Source organism: Hoplias malabaricus, chromosome 2 (assembly GCF_029633855.1).
Source record: "Hoplias malabaricus isolate fHopMal1 chromosome 2, fHopMal1.hap1, whole genome shotgun sequence".
Classification (NCBI taxonomy): domain Eukaryota; kingdom Metazoa; phylum Chordata; class Actinopteri; order Characiformes; family Erythrinidae; genus Hoplias; species Hoplias malabaricus.
This window is the reverse complement of record NC_089801.1, coordinates 42,011,744-42,036,154: the sequence shown is the minus strand read 5'-3', so window position 1 is coordinate 42,036,154 and position 24,411 is coordinate 42,011,744. Positions and strand designations below refer to the sequence as shown.

At 38.2% G+C, this 24,411-nt stretch overlaps 1 protein-coding gene across 3 annotated transcripts in view; it reads left to right on the top strand.

Moving 5' to 3' along the window:
• ppp2r2ca (protein phosphatase 2, regulatory subunit B, gamma a) overlaps nt 1-24,411 on the top strand; it is a 45,656-nt gene continuing 21,245 nt past the window's right edge. For 2 of the 3 annotated variants that reach the window (XM_066659925.1, XM_066659923.1), the window contains exons 1-9: nt 1-509; nt 586-822; nt 3,070-3,167; nt 5,265-5,439; nt 5,552-5,664; nt 9,274-9,451; nt 9,694-9,858; nt 12,744-12,913; nt 24,227-24,318. In XM_066659925.1, coding sequence (XP_066516022.1) covers nt 759-822; nt 3,070-3,167; nt 5,265-5,439; nt 5,552-5,664; nt 9,274-9,451; nt 9,694-9,858; nt 12,744-12,913; nt 24,227-24,318 — 1,055 coding nt within the window. In that variant the 5' untranslated portion in view covers nt 1-509; nt 586-758. The remainder of the gene's footprint in view (nt 510-585; nt 823-3,069; nt 3,168-5,264; nt 5,440-5,551; nt 5,665-9,273; nt 9,452-9,693; nt 9,859-12,743; nt 12,914-24,226; nt 24,319-24,411) is intronic. The other variant, XM_066659924.1, reaches the window with a different exon arrangement.

The following is a 24,411-nucleotide window of genomic DNA, read 5'->3' as shown; positions in this document are numbered from 1 at the left end:
CACACACAGACATACACTCCCTGTCACTGCAGCAAATGAAGAGGACACAAACATACACTCATACACACGGATCAGGCTTTCTTCTTGTTTACAGACTGGAATCAGAATTTTCAGCTTATGGTTATCCTTCACTCCACCTTCTTTTCCTGTTTATCCTCTGCTTCTTCAAGGACTTAACCAGGTCCCTCGACATCTGCAGCACAGGAGGGAGACAGGACGAGAGAGAGAACAAGAGAGAGACAGGACACAGAGGACACAGGACAAGAGAGAGGCAGGACGAGAGGGAGACGGGACACGGGTCTCAGGACAACAGTGAGACAGAACGCACAGAACCCAAAATAAGAGAGAGAGAGAACAAGACACAGGACAAGAGATAGACAGATCGAGAACAGGAAGGAGACAGAAGAGTGATTCAAAATAAAACACTTTCTTCGTGTGTGTTAGAGATTCTCGATCACCCGCCCTGTATCTGGTTGCCGGGCAACACTGGAGAATCTGTTCAGGTTTTGGTAAGTGTGTGTGTGTTTGTGTGTGTGTGTGTGTGTGTTTATTGCACAGCTGAGTGTACACTCTCTCTGGTTGTAGATCAGTGGTGTGTGGTCTGCAGGTGGTCTGCTCCTGTTTGTCCTGACGGAAGTCTGCCGTATCCCAGCATGCCGTGCAGAAAGCTGCTCTGCTAGGCCGCAGCAGCATGGGCGGAGCCTCGGGACGACGGGACGTGGCACACACACACACATACACACACCCCGCTGCTGCTCATGGGTGAAGACGGAGAGAGTGCCAAACTCAACCACAGCTTCCTCCGAGACTACGTCACTGAGGGTAACACACACACGCTGAACTCATATGAGCGCAACACACACTAACCACTATGGGGCAGCTGTTGCGTTGTGAATATGGAACAGGGCTTGTAAACAGAAGGTTGCCGGTTTGATCCTCTGAGCCTGAGGGTCTTGACTGATATGGCCTTGAACAAGGCACCTAACCCCCACTCCGGGCATGTGTGCTCACTGCCCCCTAGTGTTTAATAGTGGCTGAAGTGCCCTTAAGCAAGGCATTGAACCCCCAAATGCTTCCCAAGCACTGGGGATGGCTGTCCACCACTCTGGGTGTTTGTTCACAGCCCCTAGTGCACTAGTGTGTGTGTGTATTCAATGCCACAGATGGGTTAAATGCGGAAGACATTACATTAAACATACGTTGTACATTGACAATACATTATGCCAGTGTCACTGCAGCTCTGAGAATGTTCCACCACTCATATCATACCTAGAGGGTCTTAACCAATAAATAACAGTGGGAAAGGTTGGTAACAAAGTATGAAGATCAAAAGGTGGACTACTGTGTGTAATTGTAGAACTACAGATTGACCAGAGGGAACAGAGATTCTGAGAGAGGGGGCAGTGAAGCTAAGAATGTGGACAGTGAGTGGACATTGAAGCTGAGGGAGGGTACAATGAGTAGGGGACAGTGGAGCTGAGAGAGGGGACTGAAAGGGGACAGTGAAGCTGAGAGAGTGGACAGTGGACCTGAGAGAGGTGACAGTGGAGCTAAGGGAGTTGACAGTGAGGGGACAGTGGAGCTGAGCGAGGGGACAGTGAGGGGAGAGTGGAGCTGAGAGAAAGGACAGTGAATCTTAGAGAGGGGACACTGAGCAGACAATGAGTTGATAGAGGGTAGAGACAAGAAGATCTTCTAGAAGATTTGATTACTGGTGTATTTATTCATCCATACACACAGAGAGAGAAAGAAAGAGACTCTATTAAGGAGGAAAGGAGCCTGCAAATCAATCCCACATGAACCCAGAGATTAAATCTTTAATAAAAACAATGAGGAAAATTCAGCTAGAAACAACCTCCTCATAATATCCATAACACATTCACATCCATATCACATACACACTCACACACATAACACATTCACACTAATAACACCTAAGTCACTAAGTCACTCCCTAACATACACATATAACCCGTTCATACCCATAACACACACACAAAACCATAAACCATTCACACTTATAACACACTCACACTCATAACGCATTCACAGCCATAACCCAGTCAGACCCAAAACACTCACACCCATAACCCACAACCCACCCATAACCCACACAACCCACAATACACACAACATAACTATAACTGATTGACACATATAAAACGCTCACACCCATAACCCAGTTAAACCAGTAACAAACACACTCATAACCCAATCAAACACACACCTAACACACTCACACTCATAATATATTCACACCCATAATTCAATGACACCCATAACCCAATCACCTCCATAAGACATTCAAACACATAAAACATTCACACCCATAACCCAGTCAGACCCACAACTTTCCATTAATCATTCACAACTATAACTGATTGACGCTTATAAAACACTCACACCTGTAACACATTGACACATAAAACACTCAGTCACCCCCTTCACATCCACAGCACATTCACACCCATAACAGACACCCATAACACACTCACTCATAAACACTCACATGCATAACACATTCACACTCATAAAATACACACACTCATAATTTATTCACACTGATAACCCAGGTACATCCATAACCCATTCACCCACAACATACACAAAACAGATTAACAACCATAACCAAATCACACACCAATTACCTCCATGACCCAATCACCTCCATTACAATCTCACACCAATAATACATTGATACCCATAACCCAATAACCTTCATTACACACTCACACTCATAAAATACACCAATAATGCATTCAAACCCATAGCTCAGTCACACAGATAACCCATTCAATTACAACCCACTCACACCTATACCACATTCACACCTGTAACCTATTCACACCCATAACACATTCACACATATTACACATCCACACCCATAACACACCCCTGTAATACCTTCAAACCAGTACATAGTCACCTCCATAACATATTCACATCCATATCCCTGTCACATTCACATTCACACATAACCTAACACAGCACTTAACACATTCACACCCATAACCCTATAACCTCTTTGATCAGTTCCGTAACTAAATCTAGTGTGTTTCCTGTTTCCAGCTGATGTCATTTCCACGGTAGAGTTTAATCAAACTGGGAACCTCCTGGCCACTGGGGACAAAGGAGGACGAGTGGTCATTTTCCAGCGGGAACCTGAGGTCAGTCCACTGTTCCACCTTCTCCACCGTCTCCATAACTCACACACACACAACCATAAAGCATTGACACATATAACACACTCACACTCATAACACATTAACACTCATAACACATTAACACCCTTAACCCAATCGCCTCCATAACACATTCAAACACATAACACATTCACACCCATAAACCAGTCAGATCCAAAAACACTCACACAGATAAACCATTCACAACTTTAACTGATTGACGCATATAAAATACTCACACCCATAACACACACAACCATAACCCAGTTACAGCAGTAACACACACACACTCATAACCAATTCACACTTATAACACACTGAACCTCCTGGCCACCAGGGACAAAGGAGGACAAGTGGTCATCTTCCAGTGGGAATCTGAGGTCAGTCCACTGTTCCACCTTCTACACCATCTCCACAACACACACACACACACACAACCATAAACCATTCACATACCTCACACTCATAACACATTAACACTCTTAACACATTCACACCCATAACCCAGTCAGACCCAAAACTCTCACACCCATAAATCATTCACATCTATAACTGGTTGATGCTTATAAAACACTCACACCCGTAACACATTAACACCCATAACATTTTCTCTCTTACATCATTCTCACCCATAACACATCCAAAAACATAAAACACTCAGTCACCCCCTTGACATCCACAGCACATTCACACCCATAACACACTCACTTATAAACACTCACATGTGTAATATATTCGCACCTATAAATCTTTCACATTTATAACCCAGTCAGTCCACTGTTCCACCTGCTCCACCGTCTCCACCATCTCTGCCATCTCCAAGAAGGACATCACACATTTTAGAATAATGAACACCATACAATAATCCCTGTCCCATTCCTTAATCCCTGTAACTTTTCTTAACCTTTAAAACTTCATCCCTTTTAGCTTTTAGACTGGATTCCCCATGTGGTGATTGATTTTCTTGTCCTGCTACATCTCCTTTGTGGTTATGCAGCTGTGGAAGGTCATTCTAAAATGGCCACTGCCACTACTTCCTTGTTTTCTGAAGGACCTGAGGCCCAGACGAAAACATCAATTTATTGTCTAACATCATAGTTTACAGCTGTAAAATAAATCTCCCAGCGAATACATGACTATAACCTTAAAATATGTATATATTTACATTTACAGCATCTTTTAGACACTCTTATCCAGAGTGACTTACAAAAGTGATTTGCTTTCAAACAGAATGTTTATCCTCGCTAGGTTAGAGTGCAAACTCAGACATTGACAGAACAAAGACCAATGCGGATACACAGAAAGAACAAAAAACATATTATAAGTGCAATACAATCACTACATCAACAACAACTACAAACATTAGAGGAATGATATAATTAACAAACAAGTATTGCTTAATCATGAATAAATGATAAACTTGCCACCATCCTCTCTTCAATCCCCTTGCTCAGAGGGAATCGTGTGGATGCCCACTTTGCCTGAAAGATGTTTGATGTTAAGACACATAGAATATTAATTGTCTCATTGTTCAAAATATCATTTAAACATATCAAACTAAACTGTCATTACTGAAGACACACACAAGCAAGGAAAACAAGAAAGGAATTTAATGAATTTAATGAAAAGAGGCCTCAGGGTGTCTGAATTTATGTATGTTATTTTGTTCAGAACAAATATCACATGCTGCATGGTTTTTTTTTTTTGCAGGACATTTACAAGACATAAGTGACACCTTATGAGCAGGATTAACAATGTGGAACATAAATGGCCAAGGACAGTCCTGACCCTTATTCAGCTGCAATATCCATGTGGCCTTAATCTACAGGATTTTCAGGATATGCAGAACGCATGTAATTCCAGCACCCTTTCAAGGCTGTAGTGGTTGTCCTCCTAGTAAACAATAAGTGGAGAACAATTTTCTTAGGTCATTTTCCTTTATGAAACTGATTCTTCCTTGAACACAGTACTCCAAGCCTCTGGTGATGAATGGTACTGAGACTAAATGAAAGTGGGTTGCAGGAAATGACTGAAAACTTTTTGGTTTTGTTTTATGCTAGAAGATATGTGTGTTTGTGACAGGTCAAATTTGAAGGGGAGGAGCTTGGGGAAGCTGGGGAATATAATGTCTACAGCACCTTCCAAAGCCATGAGCCAGACTTTGATTACCTGAAGAGTCTAGAAATCGAGGAGAAAATCAATAAGATTCGTTGGCTGCCTCAGCAGAATGCCGCCCACTTCCTCCTCTCCACCAATGGTGAAAAAATCTTTGCCTGGTTTCCTACTACAACATGAAAAAAAAACCTGGCCAATAAATAAAAAGAGTGAAAATAATAATTTACTTCTCCGATAATCTATCTTTCAAATAGATAAGACCATAAAACTGTGGAAGGTCAGCGAGAGGGACAGAAGACCAGAGGGGTATAACCTTAAAGATGAAGAAGGACGACTGAAGGACATTTCCACAGTTACCTCATTACAGGTGAACTTATGATCCTTACAGGTCAGAAAACATTTCTAATTAACTGTGCTTTAAAAGACTCTATTAACCATATATTTGAGTGCATACACTAATAAATAGAGTACAATTAACCAAAGGACATCTTTCAGTGTAAAGATGTAGTTTAACTGTAGGGAGAGCTATAGTGTAACTGGAAAGTGGTGTAGCATATCACAAAAATGGGTATCGTTTCATGTAGGTGTAGATGTACAGTACTGTGCATAGGTCTTAGGCACCTAAGATAATTAGATATTTTTAAAGTAATGCCTTCTCAGTAAGCATGATGCTTACATAAAATTATATAGAATCAAAGTAAATACAAAAATATAATAATGTCACGCCTGCTAGTCATATGAATACAGCATTGCCTAATCCGGCTTCTCAAAACTCCATATCCCAGATTGCACCAGACGATTACATGACATTACATCCGTCTGATTCACCAGAGTTCTAATCAGGCAAACCTGTTTGTACTCCTATATAAACTCCATGTCCCTTGCCGAGTATTGCCGTGGTTTATCCTAGCATACAAAGCGTTCTCTATAACCTGTCTGTTCTGATTTTCCGTTGCCTACCCTTTGCTTGTCTTTACGGTTTCCATCTCTTGCCTTATCCCTTTGGTATTGTAGATCTTCTCCGGTTTTGGACACTGCCTGTTTCGTGACTTTGCTTTTTGGTATGTCCCTAAGGTTCTGTTTTGCTCTCTGAGTTTGATCCCCGCTTGTATTGGACTAATCTTTTGGACTTGTGTTAATAAACTTTTTTTTACTGTGATCCGCATGTGTCGACTCTCTGTCCAGTCGTGACATAAAATAAATAAGAAATATAAGTAGTGGGTGTGAGTGAGTTTGAAGAACAATGGTTTGTACAGATTCTCCTTGATGGCATGAATTTGTTAAAACAACAGCATAACTAGGTATTGGATGATAACCTCTAATAATATGGACTGCCAGGAGGAAAGTTTTGGAAAAAGTTAAACCAACACATTCACACAGAATATCACACTTACTGGAATAATGTTGTTTGGTTTTATTCTAATGTTGGGCATTATTTGTTGTTTTGTTTATTTTTTTAGCAAATGAACACTTACTGCTCAGATAAATACTTTTTAAATTTCATAATCTCTGGTGCCTAAAACTTTTGCACAGTACTGTAGATGGATGTGTAGGTGTAGCTGAAAATGCAGGTGTAAATGTAGATGTAGACATAGTTGTAGATGTAGGTTTAGGCATAGGTGTAGATGCTTGCATTTTCCTTGGGTTCATCCTCTGCTTGTAATGTAGGCTGGTCTTAAATAGACTCTCTAGATCCTGAATAGATATTATATTCTGTTAATATGCTTATTTGTCTTGGTTAGCCTTAGTTAGAACTTGGTGCTCATTAGCTGATATGTTAAATTAAGTGTGAATCTACATCAGATGTAAGACTTCTTGATTGGTAAATCTATAAGACATCAGCTGGACTTAATTCCAACTTCAAGATGTGCTTCTCAATTTGTATCCACACCTCCTGCAAGACAAAGACACAGAAGCAGGCATCACACCAGTGACCTTGTCCTCAAGTCATGTACCATCCAAATTCAGGAGTGGTCATCATCAGCCACTGCAGATCAGTGTCTTCTTTCTTTTTCCTCGGGTTCTTGGACTATGTCTATGATCAACTGACTTCCTTTATTACGCAAAGCAATATAAAAGACACAAAAAGTCTGGCTTCAAACTGGCAGTGCCCTTATGCTGTTCTCACAGCAGTTACATATCAGTCAAGCTGTCATCAGTCCTGGTTCTATTTGACCTCTCGATACAGTGAACCATAAAATCTAGAGTCTAGAAACAAGTCCTCACCAGTCTTGGAATCACCGGCTCTGTGTAACGGATTGAAAATTGTCACAGAATCTGTGTAACAGAGCCTTTCTCCTTGACAAAATAAGAACCAGGATGACAACATTGAGTCCTTTTTTCTTACTTTATTCTGGAAAAAGACAGATTCTTTGAAAATTTTCTTTTAAGTGGTGTGATGACTGCAGATTAGACAAAGGCTACAGTAATGAAATTGTAATCTGCAATGCAAAAGTACATATTCAACCATGAGAGTATTCCTGCATTATTATATATATATATATATATATATATATATATATATATATATATATATATATATTGACTTTCAAGTATATAAAACTAAGTTCTTAAAACTTTCAAATATTGTTTCTACAACATCACAAAAAAGCATGAAAAAGCATGAGCACATCTGAAAATTAACAAATCAAATTATTTACAATAAACATACCTGTAAGACAGACAGATTCCTTAAGAATAGTGGTGTGATGGCTGCAGGTTAGACAAAGGCTAAAGAAAAAATAGAAATAAAATATGACTACGTTTATTATCCATGAGCATATGTGGAAAAATTAGCAAAGAAAAAGAAACTTGCTTTGTTTAGTCCACAAGGGCAAAAGGAGAAAAAGGCTTATAAAATTTTACTCATAAACCAAAATAATTCTCAAAAGAACGCAGTTTAATCAGAATGACAGTCATTATATAAAGTATATTTTTACAGCAGCTCAGAAAGACAAAAAATATGCAACCTGCAGTTCACCACTCAAATACCATTGCATCATAGAAGAATGCTTAATTCCATGAAATTCACTTAAAATAAATCACACAATATCTCACTGTTACATCTGCATGGTCATAATTTGCAACATGCCTGGGGTAGGGCTTTGAACAAGCAACATGGCAGGAGGCCTCTGCTGGGATTTTGTCATCACAGGAGCTATAGTTCACCACAGTCTTGCTATTTCCTTTGAGAACTCACTGGTCTCTCCATCTGCAGAAGCACAAAACCTTGGTGTAGTTGTGTTTGACCAGTTATTGTTCTTGACACCTGTTGCAAACCTGACACGGCTGTGCAGATTTCTCCTCTACAAGATCCAGAGAATTCAACCTGTTCTCGAGTGTTCTAAAGTGGAAAACAGGAGTCTCTTGTCATTTCAAGACTGGAAGAGCTCCTTTCTGTCTCCGTTGCTGGTCTTCTTCTGTGGACCATGAGAACCTGGGCACTGATCCAGAGTGTATTCTGTGTTACTAAGTTCATCTGGGTGACTCCTTTGCTGCATTTTCTTCTTGTAACTGTCCATATTAAATTCAGACCCACCATCCTTCAAGATGCACAGAAGACAAGCATCCAGACTTTTGTATGTCCTGGACCCTAAATGGTCAATCTGCCCTGGGGTCTGAATTGCAGAGCTGACAGAAGATAAATGTCTTCAGGGGAATGTATATCAGCACTTATCTTGCACTAAAAGCTTACAGTTCTACTCATTCTTTACTTTATTTTATGTGACATTCAGGCAAAGTAAAGTATGTGAGTGCTGGGTATCTCTGTATCCATCCTGACTTTTGTATTTGACAGCATCTCAGCTTGGGATAATATTTAGATTTGTACCTATTTACTAAGTAAACAGCAAAGATCTTCTACATGTCACTCGGGATAAGAACATCGGTAAATGTCCTGAATGTTAGTATCATGAAGATGTAGATGTAGCTGTAGATGTAATTGAAGTCCAGAGTGTTGTGATTCTGTGCTTTGCAGGTTCCAGTGTTGAAACCGACTGACCTCATGGTAGAAGTTCGTCCTCGCCGTGTTTTCGCTAATGGTCATACCTACCACATCAACTCTGTCTCAGTCAATAGTGATGGAGAAACATACCTATCTGCAGATGACTTGAGAATAAACCTGTGGCACCTGGACATTACTGACCGAAGTTTCAGTATCCTTACCCTAACACACCTGGACATTACTGACTGAAGTTTCAGTAAACTTGCACTAACAAACCTGGACATTATTGACTGCAGTTTCAGGTTCCTTACACTAACACACCTTGACATTACTGAACACACCTTTGAATGACCTGCATGAACTAACCATTATGAACTGATTTCATTCAGTTCCTGAGCAGAGTGTTTCCCTACAATAGCATTAGTGTTAGCATGATTTTAACTCCCTCCTCAGACATAGTGGACATTAAGCCGGTCAACATGGAGGACCTGACTGAGGTGATCACGGCGGCAGAGTTTCACCCTCTCCACTGTCACCTGTTCATCTACAGCAGCAGCAAAGGAAGCTTACGCTTATGCGACATGAGAGCATCGGCTCTCTGTGACCTACACGCCAAGAGTGAGCGTGCACACAAACACACACACTCACAAAATATAGTGTAACTGTGTGGTGTGAAAGGTTTTTTTTACTGCTGAAATATATGTGGAGATTAATATAGCTTTAGTTTTATCTTATAAGGTGGAACTGCATGGTGTGAAATGCATTTACTGGTGAAACCATGCCACAGTGTCATGTTAATTGTCTTTTGCTGGTAAAATGGTCAGACTGTGAAGTCTGAAAGATCCTTTACTGGTGAACCGGTGCTATGATATTGGTATCATATGAGAATAAGAAAAAGAAAAATGGTCCATCTTTGAATTTTTGTCAAAGTGAAGTTTAACATCGTCATCAAGGCAACTACAGGCAGGTAAATACAAAACACTCACATTAATTTTTTTTTGCTTGTTCCTATAAGCTTTCAAGCTATTAGTGGCTTTAGAAGCACACTCTGAAGCAATTGTATACACACTGCAAGAAGGAGACTATCTTCTACATTAAATCTCTGTAGCTATTTCACATTGTAATTGAGAAGAAAGAGGGTTTTCCCAGAGGAGTACTGCGATCAAGCTATCCGCGCTTTGGAAATTGATGGTCAAACCGACCACGCTTCCATCCGAATGCACCTATAGGCATGTAATGTTTTTTTATTACAAAGAACACAATATTTGCCTCAGACAGAAACCCAAGTTTTTGCATCAACGTCTCTGGTACAACATCACTAAATGCATGCAATACTGAAGTGGACTAAATGAATTCAAGTCATTATGATTTGTTTTCATTTCAAATCATTTTCATGAGGCAAAACATGCATACATATATGCATCTTTTATATTATTAACACTTAATTGGCTTTAAATTATATAATGTACACGTAGAAATACAGGTGAAAATTTACTGTACCAAATATAAATAAATTAATACCCAATTCCTACTTTGATGAGTTTGATGCCAACATTATTCCACTATTATTAAAAGAGAGGGAACCCTTGGCTAGGGATTGTGCGGTCTCCTGACCTCCAGGTCTATGTCGTCGGGAGCTATTAGCTCCCAGTAGGGTCTCCCATGCCGAACATGTCTGGAGTGAAGATCCAAACAAACATGATCCAAGAAGCATCCCTATGGGTATAACCATTAGAACTAAGAGCACCCTGCCCGGGAGAGGGTTACCTGGAGCCAGGCTTGGGGGTAGTGTCTGACAGCGAGTATCTGGTGGCCAGGCAGCCCGGCTGGCCTTGGAACGCCTGGGGATCCCTGAGGAGGAGCTAGTGGATGTTGCAGGGGACAGAGATGTCTGGGCTTCTGGGCTCCCCCTGTTGCCACCACAACCCTGAAATAGGCAAGCGGAAAAGATAATAATGATGATGATGAAGATGATGATGATGATGGTAAGACATGCATATTATATAATATATGAAATAAGAATGCGTGTTTTGCCTCATGAAAGATGAAAAGAAAAGATTTAAATATAGTCCATTTTAGTATCACATGCATTTAGTGATGTAATAATAGAGACATCTGTGCTCAAACATGGCTTTCTGGTTCTCTATCTGTTCTGAAGAGGATGTTCTCCATAATAAAATTTGGAACATCATGCCTGCATTCAGATTTAAAGCGCGAATGGCTTGACCATCAATTTCTAGGGCGCAGATAGCTTGACCAGAGTGATGTACCTTTCTGTAAGAGATAGTCCCAATCTTGGCATGTATACAATTCCTTCAGATTGTGGTTCCAAAGGCATCCTGCTAAATAACAGGTCGGAAAATAATAAAATTTCAAGAGCAAAAAAAAAAAAATCTAGCTCTTTGTAAAAGCTCTTTGTATTTAGGCACCTTAAGTTGCACTGAAGTCAGTGTTAAACTTCCAGTTAAAGAACACTAAAAAGACGGATGATTTTCTGTTTCTTATATTTGCGAATTTATGTTATGATTTAAAAAAAAAAGAAAGAAAGAAAAAAAGAAATATCATTTAACATATGGATTTGGAGTATGAAATTAAAATTAATTAACCATCCATATTTCATTTTTTAATATCTGTTTTTAAAATGAAAAATGAAAGCACACGGACCCTTTTACTGGTGAAATGGTTTTATGGTGTCATCTGTAAAGTTGCAGTAATATGTCTCATGAAGGAAACAATGAAAAAAATCCACAGGGCAAATTGTTAAATCCTTGTAAATTAGTAGTTAACTTTTCCTTCTGGTAGCAATAATGTAATCTACAATATTATTTAATTTGAAAGTAATATAATAAGTATAATATTTATGTTACTTAATTGTTGTCACGGTTGTGGGGAGGGACAACGATGGATACGTGTGTACATGCCAGGAATGTACACACACACGACCAGACAAGAGAGAACTGAAACAAAGGGTACAAGAGCACAGACAAGAAACACCTGGAAACACTAATGAGAGGGCGGAGCGTAGGTGGAGACAAAGGACTAAAACAAACAGAGCTATGTGCTAAAAGAGCAGAGAAAACAGACATGAAACTGAGCAGGAAAGCACAAGACAGGACCAGAGCATTACAACAGTACATATGATAAGTATTACATATAACACGTTTTTAATGAAGTTAGCATGCTGTAGTTTTTTTTCCATTTATTTGAGTTGAATTATGGGATCATGTCAAGCCCTGATGATATTACCTGACTTCGTCATCATCCTCATTACAGCCTGAGTATGTGATATATTTATAATGTTTTGCTTTAATGGGGAGACTGACTGTAAGTTAAACCTGCTGCTCAGCACAAGTTTCCTTGATTTTAGCAGCTTACCTTTGCTGTGAGGGTGCAGTCGCAGTCCTTTGGTTGAGGTGAAAACAGACTCTGACCCCAGAATGAAGTGCTTACAGCTGATGAGGTGGATGCAGGCTTCAGTTCTGGAGCTGTTTTTTCTTTTGCAGTTTTTGAGGAGCCAGAGGACCCAGGAAATCGCTCTTTCTTCTCTGAGATCATCTCCTCAGTTTCAGATGTGAAGTTCAGCCACAGTGGACGCTACCTGCTAACACGGGATTACCTCACAGTCAAGGTGTGGGACCTGAACATGGAGAAGGGTCCAGTGGAGACTTACCAGGTCAGAACAAACTCACTTCCTCAGTCAAGTATTTTACTCAAAGTAGATCTTGAATGTTTGAAAATTATACAAGCACCCCACCAAAAAAAAAAAAAAAAAAAATGGAACAGTATGGAACATTCAGTGTTGACTTTTATTTCATTGTGGACAGTGTGAAGTTATTTTATGTTTTCTCTGGTCAAGTTCATTTAATTCGTTAATATACATCTGTTCCTGCATTTCAGGCCTGCAACACATTGCAAAGACATTTAGCAGAGTAAATAACTTTTGGTAAAACCAAAATGAAGGTTGTCTACATAAGACATACATATACTACATCCTACATAAAGACTTCATAAAATGTGTATGAATATTTGAATCAACATTCATAAGCTATACATACTCTACATTATATTAATATGTAGTAATATGTAATTTAATTGCAAGACATTGAATAATCAAATTGTTGCTGCCATTCATCCATCTATAGGTAACACTTTGACTTTCCTTTCACATGGGGCTAATATATTATTAAGAAATGTGCTTTATAAATAAACTTGCTTTGTTTGACTTTACCTCAGAAGTGATAGAATCCACATTAATCCAACTGAAATGTGTATTATGTTGATCTTTAAAAGGGAATTGCATTAGCTCACTTCATATTATTCCACACTGTACTGCTGTGTTTCACAAATCAGTCTCATTTAAGCTCACTAAGACTGACACAGCTGGAAAACAGTAAGTTAACTCTGTATCTTTCAGATGTAGTTTGAGAAGAGCTGACTGTTTGTAAAATCTCTGTACAGGGAACTATCATTCTAGTGTCATGGCTGCAGGGAGACGAGGAGGCGAACGTACACTTTAATACGAATAACTTATTTACATAAACAAAAACAACAGTGAAAACAAATGTACAGGGAAGCGAAAACACAAACTAGAATCATATAACATTAATTAGTAAACATTAGCACAAGCTAGCAGGGGCTTGCTACATGGCTAGATGTTACTTGGTTAAAGTTAATGATATTAAGATAATTAATTTAACTGCTGTATGCTCATACATGTTTTGTTGGTGAGCTGGATAAAATAATAATAATTTTAATAATGATGGTTTAGAATTATACATCGCCTTTCAAATATCCAAAAGAAAGAGGGAAGACACTTAAAGAAGAGGTAGGTTTTAAGCTAAAATTTAAAAGAAGAAAAAACGAAGAGCATAGATGAAAACTTTGGGAGACTTGGGAAGAACCAAGGCTCACAAGGCGGGACCTATCAAACTACTACAAATTATTGAAAAAGGTCACTGTACCATCACATAAGTCAGCTGTTAAGATCATGTGTACTGATATAAGCATAGTAGTAATTGTAGATAATGAAAGCAATGATGATTGTGGTAATAATAATAATAATAATATATAATATATAATATGGGTTCGATTCCCGCTCCCGGTGACTGTCTGTGAGGAGTTGGTGTGTTCTCCCCGTGTCCGCATGGGTTTCCTCCGGGTGCTCCGGTTTCCTCCCACAGTCCAAAAACACACGTTGGTAGGTGGATTGGTGACTCAAAAGTGTCCGTAGGTGTGGGTGTGTGAGTGAATGTGTGTGTGTGTCTGTGTTGTCCTGTGAAGGACTGGCGCTCTGCCTTGCGCCCAATGATTCCAGGTAGGCTCTGGACCCACCGTGACCCTGAACTGGATAAGCAGTTACAGATAATGAATGAATTATTAATAATAATAATAATAATAATAATAATGGTAGTAGCAAGGGCGTAGCATTAGCATGGATGGAGGTGACATGTCCCTACCTGTATCCAGCGATTTTTGAATTGTCCCCACAAATAATTTGATCTCCTCAAAAAAAAAAAAAAAAAAAAAAAAAAAGAAACAGATCTGTCAGCATCTCATTAATATACAGGTGCAGAAAGTGACAAATCACATTCTCTACTCTATCCCTACCTCCCCATTATGCATATGGCCAGTGTGATTGGCTGTGCCTTTCCCTGCTCTCACGTGAGTCTCTGTAGTTTGGTTGTTAGCAGCTCCAAAACTGGAAAAAAAACTTTCCAGTTATAAGTAAGTATTACTCTGCAAGACTCAGGTGCATTGTGGGTAACATATGGATATCAAAAGCTAGTGAGAATGGCAGCAAAAAAGGACGAAATTGGACATAAGGAGCTATTTTTCCTAGAAACGTGTAAGTCACTTAAAATCAAACAAGCTAAAATTGTCTGTAGCTAAGAATAACATAGTTTGGAAATTAACTGCACAACAAACTGTCAATTGTCAGTGCTCTTTCATTGCCATTTAATCACAGAGCAAAGGGATAAACTAAACAAACAAACAAAAAAATTAACAGGCCGCTGGGGTAGATTCATAGGTCTCCACTAATGTCAAGAGGAAATCTACACCACTGAGTAGTAGTAGTAATCATAGTAATAGTAAGGTTTAATCATAGTAATAGTAAGGCTAGTCTCAAGTGGGTCGAAGGAGAGCTCAACATTCCATCAGCATCCAGCTCGAGAGGTGGGCTGTCATAACTTTCACTCAGAGAAACTTAGGGAGATGGAATTAGTTTTGTGTGTGAACATTTCCAGAGCGTGGCTAATGACCCCTGCAGATTTGACTATAACAGCTTAACTAAAAGGCGAGAGCCAGATTGAGATACAGACATGAGACACCTGAGACACAGACAAATTCCCTGTGTGTATGGGCCCCTGGATCTGCAGCCTTTAGTTAAAGGGGAATATTTACTACCAAAACTAAATTGAACTGAGTTTTCAGCCTAGATTTGAAGATTGCGATTTAATCTGAATCCCGAACATTATCTGGAACATTATCTACCATTCCAGAGTTGGGGGGAAGAAAAGAAAATAAGAAAGAAATAAGAAAATATTCTTCCCCCAGCTGGAGAATTCTGAATTCTGGGAACTATTAAAAAGCCAGCACCTTGTGATCTGAGTGATGGGAAATATGGCCTTTTGTAATCAATACAGAATTAAACAGGCAGCCAATGATGTGATAATAGATCTGGCCTGACATGAGCAAATTTTCTCATTTTAGTAAGGACCCTGGCTGCAGCATTTTGAACTAGTTTAAGTTTATTTAAATTCCTGCTAGTGTGTCCTGACAGCAATGCGTTACAATAGTATAACCTTGAAGTAATAAAGGCATGTTACTAATGTTTCTGTGTCATGCAGGTATAAGGCATTTCTTAATTTGGTAATATTGCAAAGATGTAGAAAAGCTATCTTAATGATACTGCCTATGTGTTCATCAAATGATAAATCTGAATCAATTATGATGCCAAGATTTTTTGCTGCTGAACCAGGTATAACTGGAAAGTCAGTGAGATTTAAATTTAAATCTGATCATTTATTTCTTGCCACTTTCTGGGAAGGGACCATGATTAAGGAAAGCTACTGAATAACGAAAAGGACAAGGATTAAAGTTGTTGGGCCACAGCTTTTTCTAAGATTGTAGATATAAATTGTAGGTTAGAAATAGGCCTGTAATTAGACCATACGGTAGCATTAAGATTTGGTTCATTGATCAAAGGTTTAATAACTGACATGTTTACTACAGTTAAAAGAGCTTTGATTATAACTTGTAGTAATTCTTTGAGTAATTTTGAGGGAATTGCATCAAGTGTGCAAGTTGTACACTTAGCAAAGGAGACAATTTTCTCTACTTCTAGCTGTGGAAATGGGTAAAAATATTTCCAGCCTTCTACAACTACAGTACTGTGCAGAAGTCTTAGGCACCTAAGATAATTATATATATTTAAACTAATGCCTTGTGTGGTGCTTGTATAAAGTACATAATCACTGTAAATACAAAATATATATATATATATATATATATATATATATATATATATATATATAAGAAATATAAGATTTTTTTTTTCTATAAAGTAGTGATGTAATTGAGTTTGAAGAATAATGTTTTATTCAGATTCTCCTTCTCATGATTGCATGAATTTCAACAGCACTTATTTAAAATCATTATTTATTCACCGCTAAAACTAGGTATTGGATGATAACCCTAAATAATATGAACTACCATAGGGAGAGATTTGGAAATAATTAAACCAACACATTCACACACAAAATTTATCACACTTACTTGGTTAATTAATTTTATTCTAATGTTGGGCATTATTATTATTATTTTTTTTTGTGAATAAACATTTACTGCTCAGATAAATAGCTAATTATATCTCATAATCTCTTGTGCCTAAAACTTTTGCAAGTGCCTAAACAAATCACTTTCTGGCTAAAGTGGTAAAGTCAGGACATGTTTATTTCAGCTGTCCAGAAATGAAGAGTATCTCCGAAAACAATGTAATTTTTCAAAATCAAACGTGAAAAAATTATTGCAATACTCAATAGTCAATTTTAATATCATGTAAAACTTACATACTTTATGAAAGTTCATTTAATCATTCATGAATATGTTATGAAGGGTTTGTGTAAGATATTTTGAATGGGTTATTAATGTAGACAAAATTATAAACTCTTACCAAATTTTTACCAATTTAGAATGTTGTCATTCCTTATCACAATGCTTAAAAGAGGTTTTGGTACCAGGAATAAAAAGCGCTGAAGTGTTTCAGCTATTATTTTGTCTCATTCATCATGAAAATTTTAAATAGAGAAATCTTAATTTGAAAAGTTCTCCACATGTTCTCTACTGGGGACATTTTAGGACAGCAGGTAGGCCAGTCAAAAAGATGATCCACGCCATTTACTTCAACACTTCCGTACACTCGCTTAATAATCTATATGTACACTGTGTGGTAAACACTGAATTGATATCTTTTTTCTTTATGGACTAAATAAGGTAATTTTACTTGTGACTGCAGTCATTAGTACAAGGGCCCAAACATTATAAAAGTTTTGGCAAATGGCAGCTGGCTTCTACGGAGCCACACGTAAATTAATTAGTTATTCATGCGCATGAATTACTAATTCGTTCACTTGGATAAACAAAAACATGCACAAACAAAACAAAACAAAAAAAAAACTAAATAAACAAAAAAATTTCTAATTTGTTAATTCGAATGGGCTAAATCGTGCGCAGGAATTACTAATTTGTTCACTTGAATTAACTAAAATGTGTGCACGAATTGTAATTTGTTCACGCACATTTTTCCCCCACGTCACCCCCAGGGCTCCGTAAGCAGTAAACATATATAAGGTATTATATTATGCTGTTATCGTAAATCTCTTACCCAAATATCATCTCATGTTTGATGTCATAACAAGATCTGCCCATCAGATGAGACACAAACAGGAAGCAAATGTATGTAAACCAGTGGTATGGTGTGAGGGAGTGTTCTTTCTTCTATTAGCAGTGATGTGAAGAAGATGAATGAAGAAGATTTTCCACAGACATGTTTTAAGATATAAATACATTTTTTATCACAACAAGAACAATGTGTTATGGGCTTTTAAGGAACCTGGAGGGAGTTTCACCCAATTCCTGTCATCTCGTCTCTTCTCTCTCTTGGAAGTGCATCAGCAGTTTAAATTTTTGCATAAAGGCAGTTTTGTTGAGATAGTGGTTTTTATTTATGTTTTTCCCCAATGACACCTAATCAGTGCCTAAGAGAATTTTCACATGAAAAGTGGGCATGGTGCCTCAGGTGGTGACTAGAAAAGGCTAAAGAGATTGTAAAAATAATTCTCAGTGTATGCAGTCCTCACCCTGGCCACTTCTTAAACAAGCTTCTTAGGACGGGCTCTCTGATTGACAGTCTGGGCTTCATCAAAGTACTGTTGGAATTGTGTTGACATTTTATACAAATTTTTAGTGCATTTCAGAATAAAAAAGCACCAAAAAGTGGTAAGAGGAACATCATGAATGATGACATATCCACCATGCAAGCTGTACCTTCTCTTCTGGTGGTGCTTGTAGTAACATATATATGTATATATATAAAATATATATAGATATATATTTATATTTTGTATTTGTAGCGTTTGACCTTATTCAAACTCTTCTGATTAATGACGTTATGACTAATGATAATAATTGTTATTGTTATGATTGACTTAAATGACAAAACATTAACAAGTAGTTAGAGAATGAATACTGTCATCGCTACGTGAGTTCTTCAGGATTTTCAGACTTTTAATGAACACACACTGTTATTTCAAATAATGGAAATATTTTATTAAGAGAAAAGAGACTATTTACTAGACATAGCACGACCTTAGGAATTCTCACTAGATCAACGCAGGTCAAACTGGTTCGAATTTAAAGATAGGCTAGGCGATATGACTTGACTAATGTGTTGCTAAATGAGATTTAATTAATGTATAAATTTATCAAGAGACTTAATTAGGCATCAGCTTCTGAAAAGTGAGTAAATTTTGCTTGCTTACTCTTTTTGATGTTATCACCAAGCTATTGGGTCCAACAATTCAATCTCCGTTCTCCGGGTCTTTGCTTCTTGTCCTCCCTGTGTCACTGAAGGTAGGCTTGTTAGGGAGGGAATTCCTTCCAGGGTGAGTCAGACACTCTTGGCCTTAGACGGTGTGACGTCAGTCGGGGGATTCCCTTCACGGAGAACTGCTGGCCTGGCTGGATTGTCCCCTGAGTGAGGGGGGCATTTAAGAGTTGTTCGCTCGTTACTCAAGTCACCAGAAGCGATGCCCTCAGAAGTCAGAATATAACGCTAACATATCCGCTATCAACTAATCTCAGGGGTGATATCTTATTCTGGCCAAAAGAAGTTTCACCTGCTGCTTTGATCAGTCGTGAGATGAAACTTGGATTGGGCGATAAAACATGAACACAAATAAACAAAGAAAAAGATTACTGAGAGTTACTAGGCGTTACTTTGTAGTTTCTGTATCACACTGCTAACTAGCACAAGGCGTCCCTTGGAAGTTGAGTGTGGTCCTTCGTTAGAGTCTTTGACGAGTCTTTTCGTCGGCGTAAGGAAGAAGGAAGAGCGTCGCACTTGAAGTGAAGAGAGCGACGTGAGAAGTGTAGCGGAAAACGAAGAGGGTCGCAGAATAAGAGCACAGAAGAAGAGGAGGGAGCGGAGTCGGGCATTCCCTTTTCAGATGTGGCGTGGTCACGCCCATTTGGGAGGTCTCCTTCCTTTGATTGGATCCTAGGTCTGAGGCTCACGTGACTTGTTTCACGTTTCAGAGAGAGAGAAAAGAATCACGTATACACATGAAAATGAATAACGTAAAAATTACTTATACATGCTTGTGGTAGAGCACAATGAGTGTCCTGGATTATTAATATCAAATATCTACGTATATATATCTTGGGTATTTTACGATTACATCCCACTACAATATTATGCTAGAAGTTAGAAACTAATTCGTTTTCCTAATCAGAGACAGAAATTTTCCTTCATGATTGAAACAGTAATACACATCACTTCATTAGTTAGTAGACATTCACTTGAGAACAACAGAGAGTAACATTCATACATATTGCATAAACATATTTATAAACACTCGATTAAGTCCATTATGTATTTAGACGGCAGCAGGGCGAAACATGATTTCGCAAATGTCCACTTGGGGTCGCTGTTGGTCCATGTTATTCGTTTGGTTTGGATCGGGTTTTCAGGAGTTCAGTGCAAGGTCAATTCTGTGTGCCATCTGTGTGATTTGCAGACGATAATCAGTGCCATCTTGACGCCGCTCGTAATAAAACTGGGTTGTTAATTCTAGTCTTCACCACTTTGTTTGATCTTCTTTTTGCCTAAAAGCGTCATAAACTGGCTTGTTATCTTTCCATTCATGGAGAAGAGGAGGGGGTCATTGGAAAGTGTCCTTGTCAGTCTTTGATGTGCGTGAGTTTATGGGTGTGTGTGTGTGTGTGTGGGGAGGGGTGCAGAGTCTGTACGCACCCACAAAGTTTGGGGAATGTGGGGTTCTGTCTCAAGAAATCCTTATTCAGAGTGGAAAGTCTTTCATTCAGAACTTTTCATTTCTTTATTCGATCCATACTCCACTACATGCTTGTCCATACACTCACCAGTGATGCCAGAGTGGACGCAGGGAATACATGCTCACTGGTACAAGAGAGTTTGTGGAATAAAATTGCAAAAGAATATGAAGTTCTGCAGCACTGTGGAAAGCAAGATTCTTATTATGGTGGACAAATGAGAGTGCAACTTTTTATCAAACTGCTCATGCAAATTGGATGTGTATGTGTGTAAAGCACTGTGGAAAGCAAGCTTTTTATTATGGTGGACAAATGAGAGTGCCCCTGTTTATAAAACTACTCATGCAAATTGGATGTGTATGTCTTTAGAGACCCAAGCCTGTACATGCAATGTACATGTTCTGATCATTCTTTACATACACCTGTGGAAGTGCATCATGTACAATGCGAATATATTATAGATATATGTCAAAATCAATTTCTGAGCTCAAATGGACAAACATAGTAGTCAGAATGATCTTACAACCAGTATATAACTGTGGTGAAGAATAAAGCCCAAACAGGTAATCAGATCAGCACTTTCCAAATCAAATTCTTCCAATGATTGCTATAGAATTGGTCAATTGTTTGGACTGTGAAGATGGAAAGACTGGGGTTGTGCAATATCAAATCTTTACCTTCAATTCAATGCCTGTCAGGAGAAGAGCATACCAAACCAAAATCCAAAAACAACATATCATCATAGATCATGTGCAAAAGATGTTAAAGATGGTGTGATTAGGCTATCTTTGTGTGCTGCTCATTGATGCCAAAGTAAGATGAGTTCTGTGTGAAGTATTGGGGCCTACATGCCAAAATCCTCATGCCTTTGGTTCATGAATTCCTGGAATCCATGCAGGGTACAGCTTATTTCAGCACACTGGATTTGTTGAATGGATACTGGTAGGTGACAATAAATAAAGAGTGTGATCCTCTGGCAATCTTTGTTGCTCAAACGTTCAGCCTTTAGGAGATACTGTTTTGTACCACATAACGATTAATTGCCTGCTGTAATCAGATATCACATCTTAATTTTTTGGAAGGTATTACAAACCTAAAATGCAGGAATTGATTTATATTAACAAATTGATTGAAGTTGATGGAACAAAACATGAAATATTTTGTGTTTACATTGCCTGCAATGAAATGAAAGTATAGCTAAATGTAAGAAACTCTTTTTGCATATTCCATACTGTCCCCACTTTTTTTTTATTTGGGGTTGTATGAGTGTCCATCACTACTATCTTAAATTTTTGTGACAATATTATATAATTGAATTAATAAAGAAATAATTCATGGAAATGAGAAATTTCATTTAATTATTACATTTTGAAATAAAAACTTAAATAATTTTATGTGATTTATTTAATTGTTATTTAAATGTGCATATTTAAATAATTTAGTTAACTATATAACTTTTTATATATTTATTTCATTCGCCTTGCAGCATTGTACTATGCGATAATTAAATCTGTCAACATCATCCATCATCCGTCAGTGGGTGGGCTTAACTCTGATCCAGTCAGATTGATTGGCTAGATTGCACAGTAAGACAAGACAGAAGGCTTGTTCACAGACCAATAGCCATCTGTTTCAGTGCTGTGCATGCCGGTTAGCTTTTGGTCCAACTGACACACGGCATTATAATCTTGCGAGTGCAAGTCCAGAGCCAGCCGCTGCTGAAATGCCATGAGATCTGCCAGATATTCTGGCGTTACTTGCCTCATATGTACATTTCTGATTATATATCTCAGTTACAGCCATATTCATGTTGTTGATTGCATTAAAAATATTTAAATTGCTGCTTTTTAAACTTGTATGGTAGTTAGTATGACATATAGCCTATAGTTTCTGCTAAATTAGAGGAAAGTGAAGAGATGTTGGGCGGCACGTTGGCGCAGCAGGTAGTGTCGCAATCACACAGCTCCAGGGACCTGGAGGTTGTGGGTTCGATTCCCGCTCCGGGTGACTGTCTGTGAGGAGTTGGTGTGTTCTCCCCGTGTCCGCGTGGGTTTCCTCCGGGTGCTCCGGTTTCCTCCCACAGTCCAAAAACACACGTTGGTAGGTGGATTGGCGACTCGAAAGTGTCCGTAGGTGTGAGTGAATGTGTGTGTGTCTGTGTTGCCCTGTGAAGGACAGGCGTCCCCTCCAGGGTGTATTCCCGCCTTGCGCCCGATGATTCCAGGTAGGCTCTGGACCCCCCGTGACCCTAAATTGGATAAGCGGTTACAGATAATGGATGGATGGATGGATGAAGAGATGTTCATAAATCAGTTTAGATTAGTTTTCCAAGTGGTGGTCCAAGTTATCTTACACTTTGCTACAATAGAATCATTTTCTCTAATATCTCATTACATTATAAGAAGGTATTTCCAGGATGCTTGTTGTTATGCTTATACTTTACTCAAAGTCCTATAGCGTGCTAATAAATATAATTAACTGCTAACGTTCCCCAAATCTACTAAATTAGTGGGGAAATCTGCTAGCATGTTTTAACACACTTGTTAATTGAATATAGATATGCTAATAATAAAAAACATAATTCTTAAACTTGAAATCACATCACATTCGTGTCTCTATAGTGCTACTAGTGTCTGCCACTAACTTCTGCAAACTATTGAGAGGCTCCATGGTAAGTCATCGCTGTAAAAAAACGGGTCCATTGGAGTCAATGGAACTGATGCAACTATCTCTCTACATGGCTCTGGTGCAAGTGAAATAAATATTAAATTTCAGCTTGCATTAATTTCACTGTAATCATCTCTAAATTTAGTAATGTAGTTATTAAACCCACGTTATTTATAACTATAATATTTAATACAATATTTTTTTAATTTTAATATAAAAATTTTCTAATCCTGTAAATGCTAATCCTGTAATCTCTAAATCTGTCATTTCTAAACCTTTAATCTGTAATCGTGAAATATCTAAACCTGTAGTCTCTAATTTGTAACCTGTAAACTCTAGCAATGAATCTCTAATCCTGTAATCTATTATTCTGTAAAGGCTTATCCTGTAAACTCTAAATATGTAAAATCTAAACCTATATTCTGTAATGATGTAACTCTAAATATGTGAACAGTAAATTTGTAAGGTCCTGTAACCTCTGATCATGTAATCTCTAATCCTGTAATCTGTAATTCACTGTAATCTCTAATTATTTATGATCCACTGTAATCACTAATTCCATGTACACTAATATTTTGATCAATTTTAATCTCTACTCTCTAATTCTTTGTGCAGTGTTGATTGTAAAGAATCCTTATACGTGTATAGTGTATATAAGTGTAACTATAAAAAAATCTGTAATCTGCTGTAATATTTAAATAATAATCTGATGTAATCTGTAATCCACTGTGATGACTTGTGTGTTCAGGTGCATGAATACCTGCGTAGTAAACTCTGCTCCCTGTATGAGAATGACTGCATCTTTGATAAGTTCGAGTGTGTGTGGAATAGCACTGACAGGTGAGAACTGCCACTCCTTCATTTAACCCCTCCATCCTTTCTCAAATTCCCAAACCTAGCATTCATATCTAGGTTTATAACAGGTTTGGTTGT